Source organism: Meleagris gallopavo, chromosome 30 (genome assembly GCF_905368555.1).
Source record: "Meleagris gallopavo chromosome 30, MGAL_WU_HG_1.1, whole genome shotgun sequence".
NCBI classification, from domain to species: domain Eukaryota; kingdom Metazoa; phylum Chordata; class Aves; order Galliformes; family Phasianidae; genus Meleagris; species Meleagris gallopavo.
In genome coordinates, this window is record NC_139433.1 from 41,461 (window position 1) to 61,191 (window position 19,731).

The 19,731-nt window shown below is 53.8% G+C and overlaps 1 protein-coding gene across 3 annotated transcripts; it reads right to left on the bottom strand.

Annotated features, from left to right (window-relative positions):
- Positions 1-10,915: 10,915 nt before the first annotated feature.
- LOC146542468 (E3 ubiquitin-protein ligase PHF7-like) lies at positions 10,916-17,359 on the bottom strand. Of its 3 annotated transcripts, none has more exons than XM_085211758.1 (9): positions 14,100-17,359; positions 13,688-13,779; positions 13,485-13,586; positions 13,102-13,226; positions 12,789-12,951; positions 12,591-12,697; positions 12,259-12,372; positions 11,990-12,108; positions 10,916-11,821 (listed from the first exon to the last, which is right to left on the bottom strand). In XM_085211758.1, exons 1-9 carry the CDS (start codon positions 14,149-14,151, stop codon positions 11,202-11,204), a joined length of 1,494 nt encoding a protein of 497 aa, XP_085067884.1. In that variant the 5' UTR covers positions 14,152-17,359; the 3' UTR covers positions 10,916-11,201. The 3 variants fall into 3 exon arrangements, with proteins under 3 accessions (XP_085067884.1, XP_085067885.1, XP_085067886.1); XM_085211759.1 differs by having other exon boundaries at positions 14,583-17,358; XM_085211760.1 differs by having other exon boundaries at positions 14,474-17,358.
- Between the last annotated feature and the right edge of the window lie 2,372 nt (positions 17,360-19,731).

The window sequence follows — 19,731 nt, forward strand, 5'->3', positions numbered from 1 at the left end:
TATCAGACCGCATGAAAAACTCAGTCCTCCTCCAGCTTGGCAGGAGCCTTAAAAGTACCAGAAGGCTGCAACGAGGTCTCCCCAAAGCCTTCTGTTTTGAAAGCTAAATGAACCCAATTCCCTCAACCTGCCTTCTTAGGTGAGGTGCTCCAGTCCTTGTCTCATCTTCGTGGCCCTCCTCTGGACCCCCTCCCACCGCTCCACATCCCTCCTGTGCTTGGCACCCCAGGCTTGGGCGCAGTACTCCAGATGGGGCCTCGCAAGGGCACAGTAGAGAGGGACAATCACCGCCCTGCCCTGCTGGACACCTTTCTCAGGCCTTCCGGGCTGCAGGCACGCACTGCTGGCTCATGTCCAGCTTTTTGGCCATTACGACCCCCAGGTCCTTCTCCACAGGGCTTCTGTCTATGTGTTCTCCTCCCAGTCTCTACCTGTATCTGCGACTGCCTCAACCCAATTGCAACACCTTGCACTTGGCCTTGTTAAGCCTCACGAGATGCTCACGTGCCCTCTATTTCAGCGTGTGTCCAGGTCCCTCTGGATAGCGCCTCTGCCTTCTATTGTGCCAACCGCACCACTCAGCTTGGTGTCATCAGCTGAGGGTACACTCAATCCCGCTGTCTATGTCCTTGATAAAAGTGTTCAAGAGCACCAGTCCCAAGACGGACCCCTGGGTGCCTGGCCTCCACCTGGACACAGAGCCGCTGACAGCAACCCTCTGGCCACAACCGTCCAAACAATCTATATCCACCTATCTGTCCAACACTCAAATGCACATCTCTTCACTTTAGACATTAGGAGGTGCTGTGGGACCGCGTCAGAGGCCTTGCACCAGTCCAGGCAGAAGACATCAGTTGCCCTTCCTTTGTCCATCAGTGCCATCACTCCATCACCAAAGGCCTCCACATGGGTCACGCACAACCGCCCTTGGTGAAGCCGTGCTGGCTGTCTTAGATCACCTCCTCATCTCGCGTGTGCCTTAACATCTCCTCCAGGAGGATCCACTCCGTCATGTTCCCGGGCCCAGAGATGAGGCACAGCGGCCTGTAGGCCCAGCTGGGTTCTGGCCCAGCCCCAGTGAGGCACGAGGTCTAAAATCAGGATGGATCAAGGCTCTGCTGGCAGGGCAGCCCAATTCTGGGGGTGTTTCATGGCTTGGGGTCGCCACTGTTCTGTATTGCTAATTCATAAGTAGCAAACCGTTTCAATTTTTAATATTTTTAAAACATTGGGGGAAAAAAAAGGAGAGAAACAAAACGTAAAACTGGTGGGATATTTGACCTTTTTTTTTTGGTGAAGGTAATGCATCAATGCCTCGTTTGATGTCAATGGTTGCAGTTTTTTGTGAGGTCTTAGTGTGTCTGTCAGAGATTGTTGATGAAATTTTACTCTTCCCATGCTTCACTCTTCGCAATTGCTCACAAGTGTGCTGACTGCCAAAAAGCAACAACGTGAATAAGGCTTGACCGCAAAGTGAGGGATATTTCTGTCTGTTAAAAGAGGTCTGACAGAAGTCCAGTCAGGAGACATGATTAGATTTTGGAGTCGAATATCCAATTGGAACTCTATGCATTCCATTTGAAAACTGGCAGGTAATGCATTTGTATCAACTTAAAATGGTGTCACAACATAAAGTGATGATTTTTTTTGCAAAATTGAAACCGGTTTTCAAGTTCCTTTATCGAAAGAGAAAGCGTGGCCGCACATTCTTTGCTGTTCAGAGCACTGTGTGGGGCCAGGGCTGGGCTGCACTGCTGGCTGTGCGGAGCTGCGCATTGGGTATACCTGCTCTGGGTCCCAGAGAGAGCTCCAACACACAAAGTAAAGCAATACGGTGCCCAATTCTCTTGCAAAATGCCACTTTAGGATTCAGCATTCACCAAGCAAGAGCAAACCGAGCTTTTGTAACGGCTCACACGAATTACCCAAAGACGCCCTTTGAGACAGAAAGCACAAAGATTCATGGAGGCAACCAGCTTATTTTGGGTGGAGTTTCAAGCACACAGCCCAGCCCGGAGCACAGCCCCAGGTGCCCCTTTTCCACTTGTAATGCTACAGAAGTAGAGCACCTGCTGGGGCACAGAGCATCGTCCGGACAGTTTACACTGACAGAAGTAAAAAATCAGACTGGGGCAGAAAAAAAAAAAGAGAGAGAAGAATTATATTAAAATACTTTCAACTGAACTTTTCACCCTGTAGCATGAGCTCATTTCAGGACTCACACCGTGGGAGGTTTGGAAAAAAAAAAATTCAAACATCCTGGTTTGTGTTTTCAGTGCTACGGATTAAAAGCTGCAGAAATGCCTTCTCTACCACCATCCATCAACTCTGATACTGTGATAGAGAACCACAAACTCCTCAGAGTTGGAAGGGACCTCTGAGGGCCATCTGGACCAACTCCCCTGCAGCGCACAGGGACACCACAGCTGGCTCAGGTCTCCAGGGACAGAGCACCCAGCGCACCTCTGTGCAACCTGTGCCAGTGCCTCACCACCTCCCTGCAGAAGATTTTGTCTCTATATCCAACCTAAATCTCCTCTCTTGGAGCTCGCAAACATTTCCCTCTTGGAGCTGGAAACCATATTGACACTTTGGTCAGCTTTGGAGCAGAAAATGAGATGAGATATAGATAGATAGATAGATAGATAGATAGATAGATAGACAGACAGACACGGATAGATAACTCGATGTTTTTCTTCCTTGATTTATTATTTATTATAACCCCGCTGACCGATTGCAAGCCCGCACGCCCAGCACCGCCGCCAGCTCCAAACACCGCCCAGCCCGCCGGGCCGGCAGCGCAGCGCCCTTAAACCAACGAGACGCCACTTCCGCTCTTCTCAGCACATGCGCAGTACGACCAGGAGGACCCATTACCATAGAGTTGGAGGGCTGGCGGCACAGAGCAGTCCGAGCAAAGAGTCGCTACTTCCGGGTTGCCGAAGGCGTTAATGCCTGGAGGATGGCTTCGTATTACCGCAGGGACGGGCGGTACGGAGCGTCGTGCCGCTCCGGGACGGCTCTGTGGTGCTCTGCGGGACCGCGCGGGCCCCGGGGGGCCCAGAGCGCCCAGCGCGCTCCCAGAGCTCGTCTGACCCCTCACTGCCCCTAAAACCGCCGCCGCGGCCGTCCCGACTGCAGTTCCGCGCTCCGGTCACGCGGTGGCAGCAGAGACGGAGAAAAGAGCGGCGCGGGGCGTGGGTACCGCCAATGGGACCGGAGTGAGCCTCGGGGAACGGGGCGGGGCTTGGCTCTTCTCGAGTCAATGCGTCCGTTCAAACTGCGTTCGGACTCGTCTGCCCCTGAGCTGTGCCAAAGCGCTTGGCATTTGTCATTACTGAGCGCACAGGAGGTTCGACCAAAGCTGACGATACCCGGAAGGCAGAAGGATGAAGAAAAGCGTGGTGACGTCGCTGGCACGTAGCCAGGCCCGTAGCTGGAGAAGGGGGTTGTTCTGCCGGATGTGGATTGGGAATGGTTCTGTGCCACGTCCCCAAATCTGCCCTTCTTTGGCTCCGGTCGGGCCAGGAGCTGCTGCACGGTGCCACACGCCGTGTGTATGCCGTAACCCCATGCTGCTCGTCCACGGCGGTTGTGAGGGCCGGTTGTGGAGGGCCGCGGACCCGAGACCGCCTTCAGCCGGACGACCAACTCCTGGCTTCTCCCTTGTACTTGGTACAACCTCTGTTTGTTCTGCACCTTTCACAAGCGTGTGACAGTACAGTGTTTGCTCTGATGCTCTCACAAGGCTGTTACAGCTGTGTCTCCTGTCTCCGGTTAGCTACAGGTCCATCTGTGAACCAGACAGAAAGAGGGCGAGAGTTCACAGTGTTACAGTTCTGTTATGGCGCTGTCACAGTCTGAGCCAGAAAGAAACATGTCACTTCCTTCACACGCCTACAAAGTATGGAGAGTGAGACGTAAATATGTGCATATACGTGCATACAGAGCGTCTGATCCTTCACCAACTTTAGTATAACTTCTTTTCACCCGCTGCGTATTCATATAGGTTTTACCTTTATAAATGTCCACAATCCATAAATGCATCAGGAAGCTCATGCAGACTGAGACGTGTTTGATCATTTTTCCAAATCATTTCACTGATCGGTGATTGGCATTGACAAAGCCAATCTCAAAGGAGAGAAACAAAACGTAAAACTGGTGGGATATTTGACCTTTTTTTTTTGGTGAAGGTTCTCGGCCCTTACCGAGAGTCACCTCCATAAGATGAGGGCTCGTGTCTCATTTCCAAGGGCTTTGTCAATGCCCCCTTCCCGTGAAAGGGATCCCAGATGCCTGCCTTTGCTGCCCACTAAGTCCAGGCTTGTGGCCCCGTTCTCCCAGTGTCAGAGTGCTCCCCTGCATGACAGCTGAAGTCTTTTCACATATCTCTCAGCTCACTCGTGCTCAGGAGTCGAATGGTTCTCGTCTCCTTTATGAGTTCTGCCTCTTCCTCCTGCTGTTCTTGTCATGGCCCGGCTTCATTCTCATCCTCTTCTTCTATCCCCCTGTTAGAACGTATTTCCTTTCTTACTAAGGGAGCTGATTTTCACAGCCTAATTTTGGTCTTTTTAGTAAGGGCTACGGATACTGGCACAGTTGGGTTCGCTGGTTGAACTACATGGGCTGTCACGAAGTCGGCAGCTGGCGCAGGGCCTGTCTCATGGCTTGGAGCAGATGCAGGGCCCGTCGCAGTGGGCCAAACAATTATGAGATCCCCCGCTCATGCGTTTCGTCTCCAGACTGAAGAGTCCTATGTCCCTCAGCCTTTTCTCGTGAGGAAGATGCCCCGGGCCCCTCATCATCTCCTGTGGTCATCAGCCAGTTCTCAGTCCATCTCACTGCCCACTCACCGGTGCCATGCCCTTTCAGATGACTGGTGCGAAGCTGGCTATCCTCCAGCGTCCAGGCAGCTCTCCTGTTCTCCAAGGCCTCTCAAAGATCATGGAGAGCAGTTCAGCAATTACCTCCACCAGCTCTCTCAGCACACGTGGGTGCATCCCAACAGGGCCCATGAATTTGTGAGCGCTGATTTTGCCTGCACGCTCCCTGTTCAGATCCTCCTCAAGCAAGAGGAAGTCTTTAATTCTCCAGACTCTCTCTCTTACCTCCAGGGCCTGGGATTTCGGAGGTGCTATCTTAGTAGCAAAGACGGAAGCAAAGAAGGCATTCAGTATCTCTGCCTTCTCTTTGTCCCCTGTTACCAGGGCACCCACCACATCCAGTGGCAGACTCACATTTGTTCTAGTCTTAGTTGTACTACCAACATTCTTACAAAAGCCCTTGTTGTTATCCTTGACCGCCTTTGCTGGATTTAATCCCAAGGGTGCCTCAGCCTTCCTCGTTGCATCCTTGCAGGCCCTGACAACGCTCGCATATTCTTTCCAAGTAGAAATGCCCTTCTTCCACGTGCTGTGTACGCTCCTGTTCCCTTTGAGTTTATCCATGAGCTCCTTGCTTATCTCCTGCCACTTTTCCCTGGTTTCTTGCTCTCAGGGGTGCATCCATCTTGAGCTTGGAGGAAGCGGTGTTTAAGTGTCAAGCAGCTCTCTTGGGCCTACTTGCCTTCCAAAGCTCTAGTCCATGGGATACCTCCAAGCAGGCCCTTGAAGAGGTCCTGCTCTCCCGAAGTCCAGGGTTACGATCCTACTGTGGAGTTGGCAATGCCTTTTACGCCATATGATGGGTCCTTCCGATCGGCTCAGGAGCAGATTCCAGATGGCGTGGAGTGTGTCTGGTGTCATATACGGTGTGCATGCCATACCAGTCATGCTTCTCCCATGGCATGGCGGTTGTGGGGGGAGAGGGGGGGTAGAACCGAGACTGCCTTAAGCAAGACGACAAACTCCTGACTTCTCCATTGTGCTTACACACAACGTGTTTGTTCTGCACTTTTCACAAGAGCATGGCAGTACAGTTTTTGTTCTGAGGCGTACACGAGTTTGTTACCATTTTGTTTTGCACAGTTTGCACAGACATTTTTGCGCATTTGGACTGTGTGCTGTATGTGCAACTGTATCTGATTTTCTCTTAGAATAACTTCTACTTTAAAAATCATTAGGAAATTTTACCTTTTGAGGAAGATGTTTTTTTGGTGGTAGCTTCTAGAATTGTCCCGGGACTTGATGGTACACCAACTAGTGGATAATTTCCAGGCTCATCCTAACCCTTCTCTTCCCCTGATGAATATAGGTTCGGTATCTTTGTGGTCAGCTGGTATGAACCCCGCTGCACATTCATTCTTTAAGAAGGGAGTGAAACAATCTCAAAACTTCTGACAGTTTGAAGACCTGAGGATGCTGTTCATCTTCACCTTCTGTTGCCTTGTTCTTTGTGCAAACATCACCCGGGCTCTTCTTTCACCCTTCTCCATCTCCAGCCCCTTGCCGCTTTTCAACACTTTTCACTGGGCTTGGGCACCGTTGCGCTTCATGTGAGCTTGTGGCAGAGCCGATCAGTGAAATGATTTGGAAAAATGATCAAACACGTCTCAGTCTGCATGAGCTTCCTGATGCATTTATGGATTGTGGACATTTATAAAGGTAAAACCTATATGAATACGCAGCGGGTGAAAAGAAGTTATACTAAAGTTGGTGAAGGATCAGACGCTCTGTATGCACGTATATGCACATATTTACGTCTCACTCTCCATACTTTGTAGGCGTGTGAAGGAAGTGACATGTTTCTTTCTGGCTCAGACTGTGACAGCGCCATAACAGAACTGTAACACTGTGAACTCTCGCCCTCTTTCTGTCTGGTTCACAGATGGACCTGTAGCTAACCGGAGACAGGAGACACAGCTGTAACAGCCTTGTGAGAGCATCAGAGCAAACACTGTACTGTCACACGCTTGTGAAAGGTGCAGAACAAACAGAGGTTGTACCAAGTACAAGGGAGAAGCCAGGAGTTGGTCGTCCGGCTGAAGGCGGTCTCGGGTCCGCGGCCCTCCACAACCACGGCCCTCCACAACCGCCGTGCACAGGGAGCAGCATGGGGTTACGGCATACACACGGCGTGTGGCACCGTGCAGCAGCTCCTGGCCCGACCGGAGCCAAAGAAGGGCAGATTTGGGGACGTGGCACAGAACCATTCCCAATCCACATCCGGCAGAACAACCCCCTTCTCCAGCTACGGGCCTGGCTACGTGCCAGCGACGTCACCACGCTTTTCTTCATCCTTCTGCCTTCCGGGTATCGTCAGCTTTGGTCGAACCTCCTGTGCGCTCAGTAATGACAAATGCCAAGCGCTTTGGCACAGCTCAGGGGCAGACGAGTCCGAACGCAGTTTGAACGGACGCATTGACTCGAGAAGAGCCAAGCCCCGCCCCGTTCCCCGAGGCTCACTCCGGTCCCATTGGCGGTACCCACGCCCCGCGCCGCTCTTTTCTCCGTCTCTGCTGCCACCGCGTGACCGGAGCGCGGAACTGCAGTCGGGACGGCCGCGGCGGCGGTTTTAGGGGCAGTGAGGGGTCAGACGAGCTCTGGGAGCGCGCTGGGCGCTCTGGGCCCCCCGGGGCCCGCGCGGTCCCGCAGAGCACCACAGAGCCGTCCCGGAGCGGCACGACGCTCCGTACCGCCCGTCCCTGCGGTAATACGAAGCCATCCTCCAGGCATTAACGCCTTCGGCAACCCGGAAGTAGCGACTCTTTGCTCGGACTGCTCTGTGCCGCCAGCCCTCCAACTCTATGGTAATGGGTCCTCCTGGTCGTACTGCGCATGTGCTGAGAAGAGCGGAAGTGGCGTCTCGTTGGTTTAAGGGCGCTGCGCTGCCGGCCCGGCGGGCTGGGCGGTGTTTGGAGCTGGCGGCGGTGCTGGGCGTGCGGGCTTGCAATCGGTCAGCGGGGTTATAATAAATAATAAATCAAGGAAGAAAAACATCGAGTTATCTATCCGTGTCTGTCTGTCTATCTGTCTATCTATCTATCTATCTATCTATCTTATATCTCATCTCATTTTCTGCTCCAAAGCTGACCAAAGTGTCAATATGGTTTCCAGCTCCAAGAGGGAAATGTTTGCGAGCTCCAAGAGAGGAGATTTAGGTTGGATATAGAGACAAAATCTTCTGCAGGGAGGTGGTGAGGCACTGGCACAGGTTGCACAGAGGTGCGCTGGGTGCTCTGTCCCTGGAGACCTGAGCCAGCTGTGGTGTCCCTGTGCGCTGCAGGGGAGTTGGTCCAGATGGCCCTCAGAGGTCCCTTCCAACTCTGAGGAGTTTGTGGTTCTCTATCACAGTATCAGAGTTGATGGATGGTGGTAGAGAAGGCATTTCTGCAGCTTTTAATCCGTAGCACTGAAAACACAAACCAGGATGTTTGAATTTTTTTTTTTCCAAACCTCCCACGGTGTGAGTCCTGAAATGAGCTCATGCTACAGGGTGAAAAGTTCAGTTGAAAGTATTTTAATATAATTCTTCTCTCTCTTTTTTTTTTTCTGCCCCAGTCTGATTTTTTACTTCTGTCAGTGTAAACTGTCCGGACGATGCTCTGTGCCCCAGCAGGTGCTCTACTTCTGTAGCATTACAAGTGGAAAAGGGGCACCTGGGGCTGTGCTCCGGGCTGGGCTGTGTGCTTGAAACTCCACCCAAAATAAGCTGGTTGCCTCCATGAATCTTTGTGCTTTCTGTCTCAAAGGGCGTCTTTGGGTAATTCGTGTGAGCCGTTACAAAAGCTCGGTTTGCTCTTGCTTGGTGAATGCTGAATCCTAAAGTGGCATTTTGCAAGAGAATTGGGCACCGTATTGCTTTACTTTGTGTGTTGGAGCTCTCTCTGGGACCCAGAGCAGGTATACCCAATGCGCAGCTCCGCACAGCCAGCAGTGCAGCCCAGCCCTGGCCCCACACAGTGCTCTGAACAGCAAAGAATGTGCGGCCACGCTTTCTCTTTCGATAAAGGAACTTGAAAACCGGTTTCAATTTTGCAAAAAAAATCATCACTTTATGTTGTGACACCATTTTAAGTTGATACAAATGCATTACCTGCCAGTTTTCAAATGGAATGCATAGAGTTCCAATTGGATATTCGACTCCAAAATCTAATCATGTCTCCTGACTGGACTTCTGTCAGACCTCTTTTAACAGACAGAAATATCCCTCACTTTGCGGTCAAGCCTTATTCACGTTGTTGCTTTTTGGCAGTCAGCACACTTGTGAGCAATTGCGAAGAGTGAAGCATGGGAAGAGTAAAATTTCATCAACAATCTCTGACAGACACACTAAGACCTCACAAAAAACTGCAACCATTGACATCAAACGAGGCATTGATGCATTACCTTCACCAAAAAAAAAAGGTCAAATATCCCACCAGTTTTACGTTTTGTTTCTCTCCTTTTTTTTCCCCCAATGTTTTAAAAATATTAAAAATTGAAACGGTTTGCTACTTATGAATTAGCAATACAGAACAGTGGCGACCCCAAGCCATGAAACACCCCCAGAATTGGGCTGCCCTGCCAGCAGAGCCTTGATCCATCCTGATTTTAGACCTCGTGCCTCACTGGGGCTGGGCCAGAACCCAGCTGGGCCTACAGGCCGCTGTGCCTCATCTCTGGGCCCGGGAACATGACGGAGTGGATCCTCCTGGAGGAGATGTTAAGGCACACGCGAGATGAGGAGGTGATCTAAGACAGCCAGCACGGCTTCACCAAGGGCGGTTGTGCGTGACCCATGTGGAGGCCTTTGGTGATGGAGTGATGGCACTGATGGACAAAGGAAGGGCAACTGATGTCTTCTGCCTGGACTGGTGCAAGGCCTCTGACGCGGTCCCACAGCACCTCCTAATGTCTAAAGTGAAGAGATGTGCATTTGAGTGTTGGACAGATAGGTGGATATAGATTGTTTGGACGGTTGTGGCCAGAGGGTTGCTGTCAGCGGCTCTGTGTCCAGGTGGAGGCCAGGCACCCAGGGGTCCGTCTTGGGACTGGTGCTCTTGAACACTTTTATCAAGGACATAGACAGCGGGATTGAGTGTACCCTCAGCTGATGACACCAAGCTGAGTGGTGCGGTTGGCACAATAGAAGGCAGAGGCGCTATCCAGAGGGACCTGGACACACGCTGAAATAGAGGGCACGTGAGCATCTCGTGAGGCTTAACAAGGCCAAGTGCAAGGTGTTGCAATTGGGTTGAGGCAGTCGCAGATACAGGTAGAGACTGGGAGGAGAACACATAGACAGAAGCCCTGTGGAGAAGGACCTGGGGGTCGTAATGGCCAAAAAGCTGGACATGAGCCAGCAGTGCGTGCCTGCAGCCCGGAAGGCCTGAGAAAGGTGTCCAGCAGGGCAGGGCGGTGATTGTCCCTCTCTACTGTGCCCTTGCGAGGCCCCATCTGGAGTACTGCGCCCAAGCCTGGGGTGCCAAGCACAGGAGGGATGTGGAGCGGTGGGAGGGGGTCCAGAGGAGGGCCACGAAGATGAGACAAGGACTGGAGCACCTCACCTAAGAAGGCAGGTTGAGGGAATTGGGTTCATTTAGCTTTCAAAACAGAAGGCTTTGGGGAGACCTCGTTGCAGCCTTCTGGTACTTTTAAGGCTCCTGCCAAGCTGGAGGAGGACTGAGTTTTTCATGCGGTCTGATAGTGATAGGACAAGGGGGAATGGCATTAAACTAAAAGAGGATAGAGAGAGATGAGGTGTTAGAAAGAAACTGTTTGGTCAGTGAGTGGCGAGGCATTGGAAGAGCGAGGTTCCGCCCTGAGGGGTTCTGGATGCCCCATTGCTGGAGTCATTTGAGGCCAGGTTGGATGGGATCCTGGGCACCCTGATCTGGTGGTGCACGAACATGCTCACGGCAAGGGGATTAGAACTGGACGATATTTAAGGGCCCCTCCAACCTAAGCCATTCTGCTGGGGAGAAGACAACCCTGCAGTCGAGGTCTGAACTCTGCCCACCCCAGGAAAAGACGAGAAGAATGCAGCTGATGTGGATGAGTGTGGGATTTATTGTCTTGGCTGATGTTGACCAAGTTGAGCAAGCTGATGTAAATGAGCGTGGGATTTGTTGTCTTGGCTGATGTTGACCAAGTTGAGCAGGTGTCATTGGCACCCGGCTGCTCCTGTGCAGACCGACGGTCTGGCTGTGGGGATTGTGGTTCTGCAGATGGACCTGGGAGCAGCTTTGTGCCCAGGCTGGCCGCCGCTGTCTGGACCGGCTGCCGCGGCGTGCTCGGGTCTGTGTGGGAAGTCGCAGCCTGACATCCCGCTGCGGAAGGGCTTCATGTGCGGGCCCTCCCTTGCTGCCTGGAGGGTCTTCTGTGTCCCGGCAGCGGGGAACCCCTCGAGGGCCTCGATGTCACTGGGGTGGCTGAGCAGAGCGTGCTGCTCTGTGCAGCTTGGCGTGGCGTTTGTCTGCTGCCACGGCTTCTTCTGGGCCGGCTCTGGGAACGTGAGGCCCGATCTTGAAGCGGGGAGCGGCTTCGTGCCCGGCCCGTCCCCTGGTGCCTGGGACTCCTTCTGGGTGCAGCCACCGGGGAATCGCTGGAGGGCCGCGATGCCCTCTGTTGGGTGGACCTGCGGGAGCTGCTGTTGGTGCGCGGGGCTGTTGTACGGCCGCTCCCGCGGTGTCCTCGGCGCCGCAGAGATGCCTCCTGATCCTCAGAGAGGCATGGGCGAATTGCCCTCTGCCGTGTCCTGGGCTCACTGGGCAGGTGGCTGTTCTCAGGCAGCTGGGATCTATGTGAGGGGCCCGATGCTGCCTGGCTGCTGGGGCCGGAGCTGATGTTCTCCGGTCCCTGGGAGCCACGGGGAGGCTCCAGAGCCCCTTGGCTGGAAGTACTGGGGCCGGCGCGCTCCATGTTGGTGCTGGGTCCGGCGCGCTCCGTGTTGCTGCTGGAGGCTGTAAAGGAAAGCAGAAAGGTCATTGGGATGAAGCTGCAGCCTTGAGTCGGAACGGGCTGCCCTCCTTCCTGGGGCAGAGAGAGCCTGGCAGGACCGCCCTGAGCAGCAGCCACTGCCAGGCGTTGCCCGGCGCCTGCCTAGGGAACCACAACTGTTTGCGTCTTACCGGTGCCCATGCCAGCACAGCTGTCACACTCCCAGCTGTTAACTCTGTTGCTCAGGTAGGAGCATCGTCGGTGGGTCCCTTCTGCAGCACAGGAGCTGCAGAGGAGCAGCTGCCAGGGCCTGGGGAAGCAAACGGGTTGTGGCCGTGAGGACAAAGCGAGCCAAGCCAGGCAGTGGCCGGCACATCTGCGGTGCTCAGCCCTGGTTCCCCATCCGGTGTCGAGGCTGAGATCCCCTGCAGAAGCCCAGAGGGCTGCTGAGGTAACTCACCCATCCACCTCTTCCTGCTCCCTGCCTCCTGGGTAAAGGCACTTGCTGACGTCGCAGCGCCCGTGCCTCTGTAGAAGCGATGGGTAGGTGTTGTCATCCCACCAAGATGGTCTCCTACAAGAGAAGGGAGGGAATGCAGTGAGCCCCCGGTTCCCTGCCATGTGTGATCCAGGGTATCCCTGTCCATCCAAGGCAACCCCATTTCCAGCTTCTCCGTGAAGCTGAGGCCTATGCTGGTGAGACAGCAAAGGGCCAGGCCTGCAGGAACAGTCCCTGGGCAGGCCCGACGCTCGCGCCTTCCCATCTGCAGAGCTGGGGAGAAGGACACCAACCTCACTGGGATTTGGATCCCCAGAGTGGACATTTCTGCACGGAATTGCTCCGTGTCTTGACAGATGGGGCACTGGAAGCACATGGTGCCGGCGTTCATGGCCTGCCCCTGCAGGAGAAGCAGAAGCAGCGTGAGCGTGAGTGGGGCCTGGTGCTGCTGAGCGCCGGCCGTGGCCGCAGGGTGAGGGGAGGGCTCCTACCTGGATGCAGCGGCGGTGGAACCAGGTGTGCTTGCACGCTGGGCACCTCAGGGTCTGGTAGGACGTGCTGTCCTCCAGGGGCTCCAGGCAGATGACGCAGTCGGTGCCTTGGGATGGAGCTGCCTCCGCTGCCTGTCGCGGGCGGTGCTCGCAGCAGAAGGACCTGGGGGAAGACGCAAGTGATGGGCACAGTGAGAAGCACTGCGAGGAGGGCAGAGCAGCAGGCAGGAGCCCCAGGCCCCGGCTCTGGCAGGCTGCTGGCAGCTGTCGCTGCGGGTTCCTCCCTGGCTTGGCTGCTGCTGACAGCCCTTACCTGTGCTGCCCAAAGAACTGGGTGACACATTCGCCATCCACGGCGCAGGGCAGGTGGAAGCTGCGTGCACAGCCTCTCTCTGCACAGCTGATGGCGGCTCCTCTCTCGCCACAGACAAAGCATTGCTGAAAAGAACAGGGCAGCCCCGATCAGCAGCAGGCTCAGGGCCTTCACGGCCGGCCCCACACCTCTGGGCAGGGCACAGGCTGCGGAAGCTGCTGGGTCCCACTCTGCAGAGCCGCCTGGCAGAGAAGGCTCGTCTGCTATGGCAGGACTTTGCCCTGGAGCCCGCTGGAGGGGCTGCCATTGCTTTCTTGGGGTGCAGACTAAGCTGGCGTGAGCCTCTCCTGGCACAAAGCTCACCGCTCCATTCACGGCCTCACCTTCTGGTCCGCCTGCTTGATTCTGCACCTGATGGTACCAATGGGGAGGCCCAGAGTTTCCTCCCAGGGGTCGCTTTCTTCAAAGAATATGTTGGCAAAAAGCTGTGGGAGAGGAAAGAGCAGAGCAGGATCTCGTTAGGACAGAGAGGAAGGGAGCATCCCTGGCAGGAAGCTGGCAGGAGCCCTTGAGGGTTGGAACTCACCAAGCAGAACTCATGCACGCAAAGGTCACTCTCGGCAAAGGTGCGGCCGCAGATGTTCGGGTCGACATCCGCCCGGCGACACAGCATGCACACTGGAGAGGAGAGAGCAAAGGCGAGCAGCAGTGAGCACCTTGCGGGGCCAGGTGTCCCTGAGGGCGGTCCCCAGGGCCGTGCTCTTTGCTTGCAGTGCTGGCCGAGGGGCGACGCTGGAGGAGGGGGCACTGCAGGCCCAACGGTGGCAGCGGGCAGCCACAGCCCACGCTGGGCCACTTGCTGAGGAGCAGAGGGGCTGTGCCCAGCGGCAGCTGGGGCGCCCCTGCCTGCCCCTTCCTTCCCTCTCAGCCGCTGGCAGACCCCCAGCACCCCTGTGCCCGGCGGCGGGGAGCTGCGCACAGGGATCCTTTGCTCTCACCTCGCTCCCCGGAGTCGGGGGCCTTCCGCTTTCTATCGGACATGTTGCGCATCGACGGTGAGCACTTGGAGAGTCCCTGCTCTCTCTGCACCTCACCAGGCTGCACTGACGCACGCTCTGAGCCCGGCAGCCTTTGCTCTGCCCCCAGCTCCGCGGGTCACAATGGCTGCTCCCCGCCGCCACTGTGACATCACGGGTCCCCACTGTGACATCACTGTGACGCCCACCTCCGGGGCGGAATGAGTCCCAGGCTGCCAAGCAAGATGGCGGCAGCCCTGGGCAATCTGTTCCAGTGCGTCCCCACCCTCAGAGTCAACAATTGCCTGCCAACAGCCAATCTGTATCTCCCCTCTTTTTTCAATATTACGCATCACCTCCAGAAGAGCTGGTTCCCTCAGGCACACCTCTCCCCACGGTGGACCGCTTGCCTGCGTAACATACCAGATCTTCTTTGAAGGGACTCCTTTCCCTCTCGGCCCTTACCGAGAGTCACCTCCATAAGATGAGGGCTCGTGTCTCATTTCCAAGGGCTTTGTCAATGCCCCCTTCCCGTGAAAGGGATCCCAGATGCCTGCCTTTGCTGCCCACTAAGTCCAGGCTTGTGGCCCCGTTCTCCCAGTGTCAGAGTGCTCCCCTGCATGACAGCTGAAGTCTTTTCACATATCTCTCAGCTCACTCGTGCTCAGGAGTCGAATGGTTCTCGTCTCCTTTATGAGTTCTGCCTCTTCCTCCTGCTGTTCTTGTCATGGCCCGGCTTCATTCTCATCCTCTTCTTCTATCCCCCTGTTAGAACGTATTTCCTTTCTTACTAAGGGAGCTGATTTTCACAGCCTAATTTTGGTCTTTTTAGTAAGGGCTACGGATACTGGCACAGTTGGGTTCGCTGGTTGAACTACATGGGCTGTCACGAAGTCGGCAGCTGGCGCAGGGCCTGTCTCATGGCTTGGAGCAGATGCAGGGCCCGTCGCAGTGGGCCAAACAATTATGAGATCCCCCGCTCATGCGTTTCGTCTCCAGACTGAAGAGTCCTATGTCCCTCAGCCTTTTCTCGTGAGGAAGATGCCCCGGGCCCCTCATCATCTCCTGTGGTCATCAGCCAGTTCTCAGTCCATCTCACTGCCCACTCACCGGTGCCATGCCCTTTCAGATGACTGGTGCGAAGCTGGCTATCCTCCAGCGTCCAGGCAGCTCTCCTGTTCTCCAAGGCCTCTCAAAGATCATGGAGAGCAGTTCAGCAATTACCTCCACCAGCTCTCTCAGCACACGTGGGTGCATCCCAACAGGGCCCATGAATTTGTGAGCGCTGATTTTGCCTGCACGCTCCCTGTTCAGATCCTCCTCAAGCAAGAGGAAGTCTTTAATTCTCCAGACTCTCTCTCTTACCTCCAGGGCCTGGGATTTCGGAGGTGCTATCTTAGTAGCAAAGACGGAAGCAAAGAAGGCATTCAGTATCTCTGCCTTCTCTTTGTCCCCTGTTACCAGGGCACCCACCACATCCAGTGGCAGACTCACATTTGTTCTAGTCTTAGTTGTACTACCAACATTCTTACAAAAGCCCTTGTTGTTATCCTCGACCGCCTTTGCTGGATTTAATCCCAAGGGTGCCTCAGCCTTCCTCGTTGCATCCTTGCAGGCCCTGACAACGCTCGCATATTCTTTCCAAGTAGAAATGCCCTTCTTCCACGTGCTGTGTACGCTCCTGTTCCCTTTGAGTTTATCCATGAGCTCCTTGCTTATCTCCTGCCACTTTTCCCTGGTTTCTTGCTCTCAGGGGTGCATCCATCTTGAGCTTGGAGGAAGCGGTGTTTAAGTGTCAAGCAGCTCTCTTGGGCCTACTTGCCTTCCAAAGCTCTAGTCCATGGGATACCTCCAAGCAGGCCCTTGAAGAGGTCCTGCTCTCCCGAAGTCCAGGGTTACGATCCTACTGTGGAGTTGGCAATGCCTTTTACGCCATATGATGGGTCCTTCCGATCGGCTCAGGAGCAGATTCCAGATGGCGTGGAGTGTGTCTGGTGTCATATACGGTGTGCATGCCATACCAGTCATGCTTCTCCCATGGCATGGCGGTTGTGGGGGGAGAGGGGGGGTAGAACCGAGACTGCCTTAAGCAAGACGACAAACTCCTGACTTCTCCATTGTGCTTACACACAACGTGTTTGTTCTGCACTTTTCACAAGAGCATGGCAGTACAGTTTTTGTTCTGAGGCGTACACGAGTTTGTTACCATTTTGTTTTGCACAGTTTGCACAGACATTTTTGCGCATTTGGACTGTGTGCTGTATGTGCAACTGTATCTGATTTTCTCTTAGAATAACTTCTACTTTAAAAATCATTAGGAAATTTTACCTTTTGAGGAAGATGTTTTTTTGGTGGTAGCTTCTAGAATTGTCCCGGGACTTGATGGTACACCAACTAGTGGATAATTTCCAGGCTCATCCTAACCCTTCTCTTCCCCTGATGAATATAGGTTCGGTATCTTTGTGGTCAGCTGGTATGAACCCCGCTGCACATTCACTCTTTAAGAAGGGAGTGAAACAATCTCAAAACTTCTGACAGTTTGAAGACCTGAGGATGCTGTTCATCTTCACCTTCTGTTGCCTTGTTCTTTGTGCAAACATCACCCGGGCTCTTCTTTCACCCTTCTCCATCTCCAGCCCCTTGCCGCTTTTCAACACTTTTCACTGGGCTTGGGCACCGTTGCGCTTCATGTGAGCTTGTGGCAGAGCCGATCAGTGAAATGATTTGGAAAAATGATCAAACACGTCTCAGTCTGCATGAGCTTCCTGATGCATTTATGGATTGTGGACATTTATAAAGGTAAAACCTATATGAATACGCAGCGGGTGAAAAGAAGTTATACTAAAGTTGGTGAAGGATCAGACGCTCTGTATGCACGTATATGCACATATTTACGTCTCACTCTCCATACTTTGTAGGCGTGTGAAGGAAGTGACATGTTTCTTTCTGGCTCAGACTGTGACAGCGCCATAACAGAACTGTAACACTGTGAACTCTCGCCCTCTTTCTGTCTGGTTCACAGATGGACCTGTAGCTAACCGGAGACAGGAGACACAGCTGTAACAGCCTTGTGAGAGCATCAGAGCAAACACTGTACTGTCACACGCTTGTGAAAGGTGCAGAACAAACAGAGGTTGTACCAAGTACAAGGGAGAAGCCAGGAGTTGGTCGTCCGGCTGAAGGCGGTCTCGGGTCCGCGGCCCTCCACAACCACGGCCCTCCACAACCGCCGTGCACAGGGAGCAGCATGGGGTTACGGCATACACATGGCGTGTGGCACCGTGCAGCAGCTCCTGGCCCGACCGGAGCCAAAGAAGGGCAGATTTGGGGACGTGGCACAGAACCATTCCCAATCCACATCCGGCAGAACAACCCCCTTCTCCAGCTACGGGCCTGGCTACGTGCCAGCGACGTCACCACGCTTTTCTTCATCCTTCTGCCTTCCGGGTATCGTCAGCTTTGGTCGAACCTCCTGTGCGCTCAGTAATGACAAATGCCAAGCGCTTTGGCACAGCTCAGGGGCAGACGAGTCCGAACGCAGTTTGAACGGACGCATTGACTCGAGAAGAGCCAAGCCCCGCCCCGTTCCCCGAGGCTCACTCCGGTCCCATTGGCGGTACCCACGCCCCGCGCCGCTCTTTTCTCCGTCTCTGCTGCCACCGCGTGACCGGAGCGCGGAACTGCAGTCGGGACGGCCGCGGCGGCGGTTTTAGGGGCAGTGAGGGGTCAGACGAGCTCTGGGAGCGCGCTGGGCGCTCTGGGCCCCCCGGGGCCCGCGCGGTCCCGCAGAGCACCACAGAGCCGTCCCGGAGCGGCACGACGCTCCGTACCGCCCGTCCCTGCGGTAATACGAAGCCATCCTCCAGGCATTAACGCCTTCGGCAACCCGGAAGTAGCGACTCTTTGCTCGGACTGCTCTGTGCCGCCAGCCCTCCAACTCTATGGTAATGGGTCCTCCTGGTCGTACTGCGCATGTGCTGAGAAGAGCGGAAGTGGCGTCTCGTTGGTTTAAGGGCGCTGCGCTGCCGGCCCGGCGGGCTGGGCGGTGTTTGGAGCTGGCGGCGGTGCTGGGCGTGCGGGCTTGCAATCGGTCAGCGGGGTTATAATAAATAATAAATCAAGGAAGAAAAACATCGAGTTATCTATCCGTGTCTGTCTGTCTATCTGTCTATCTATCTATCTATCTATCTATATCTACTCATCTCATTTTCTGCTCCAAAGCTGACCAAAGTGTCAATATGGTTTCCAGCTCCAAGAGGGAAATGTTTGCGAGCTCCAAGAGAGGAGATTTAGGTTGGATATAGAGACAAAATCTTCTGCAGGGAGGTGGTGAGGCACTGGCACAGGTTGCACAGAGGTGCGCTGGGTGCTCTGTCCCTGGAGACCTGAGCCAGCTGTGGTGTCCCTGTGCGCTGCAGGGGAGTTGGTCCAGATGGCCCTCAGAGGTCCCTTCCAACTCTGAGGAGTTTGTGGTTCTCTATCACAGTATCAGAGTTGATGGATGGTGGTAGAGAAGGCATTTCTGCAGCTTTTAATCCGTAGCACTGAAAACACAAACCAGGATGTTTGAATTTTTTTTTTTCCAAACCTCCCACGGTGTGAGTCCTGAAATGAGCTCATGCTACAGGGTGAAAAGTTCAGTTGAAAGTATTTTAATATAATTCTTCTCTCTCTTTTTTTTTTTCTGCCCCAGTCTGATTTTTTACTTCTGTCAGTGTAAACTGTCCGGACGATGCTCTGTGCCCCAGCAGGTGCTCTACTTCTGTAGCATTACAAGTGGAAAAGGGGCACCTGGGGCTGTGCTCCGGGCTGGGCTGTGTGCTTGAAACTCCACCCAAAATAAGCTGGTTGCCTCCATGAATCTTTGTGCTTTCTGTCTCAAAGGGCGTCTTTGGGTAATTCGTGTGAGCCGTTACAAAAGCTCGGTTTGCTCTTGCTTGGTGAATGCTGAATCCTAAAGTGGCATTTTGCAAGAGAATTGGGCACCGTATTGCTTTACTTTGTGTGTTGGAGCTCTCTCTGGGACCCAGAGCAGGTATACCCAATGCGCAGCTCCGCACAGCCAGCAGTGCAGCCCAGCCCTGGCCCCACACAGTGCTCTGAACAGCAAAGAATGTGCGGCCACGCTTTCTCTTTCGATAAAGGAACTTGAAAACCGGTTTCAATTTTGCAAAAAAAATCATCACTTTATGTTGTGACACCATTTTAAGTTGATACAAATGCATTACCTGCCAGTTTTCAAATGGAATGCATAGAGTTCCAATTGGATATTCGACTCCAAAATCTAATCATGTCTCCTGACTGGACTTCTGTCAGACCTCTTTTAACAGACAGAAATATCCCTCACTTTGCGGTCAAGCCTTATTCACGTTGTTGCTTTTTGGCAGTCAGCACACTTGTGAGCAATTGCGAAGAGTGAAGCATGGGAAGAGTAAAATTTCATCAACAATCTCTGACAGACACACTAAGACCTCACAAAAAACTGCAACCATTGACATCAAACGAGGCATTGATGCATTACCTTCACCAAAAAAAAAAGGTCAAATATCCCACCAGTTTTACATTTTGTTTCTCTCCTTTTTTTTCCCCCAATGTTTTAAAAATATTAAAAATT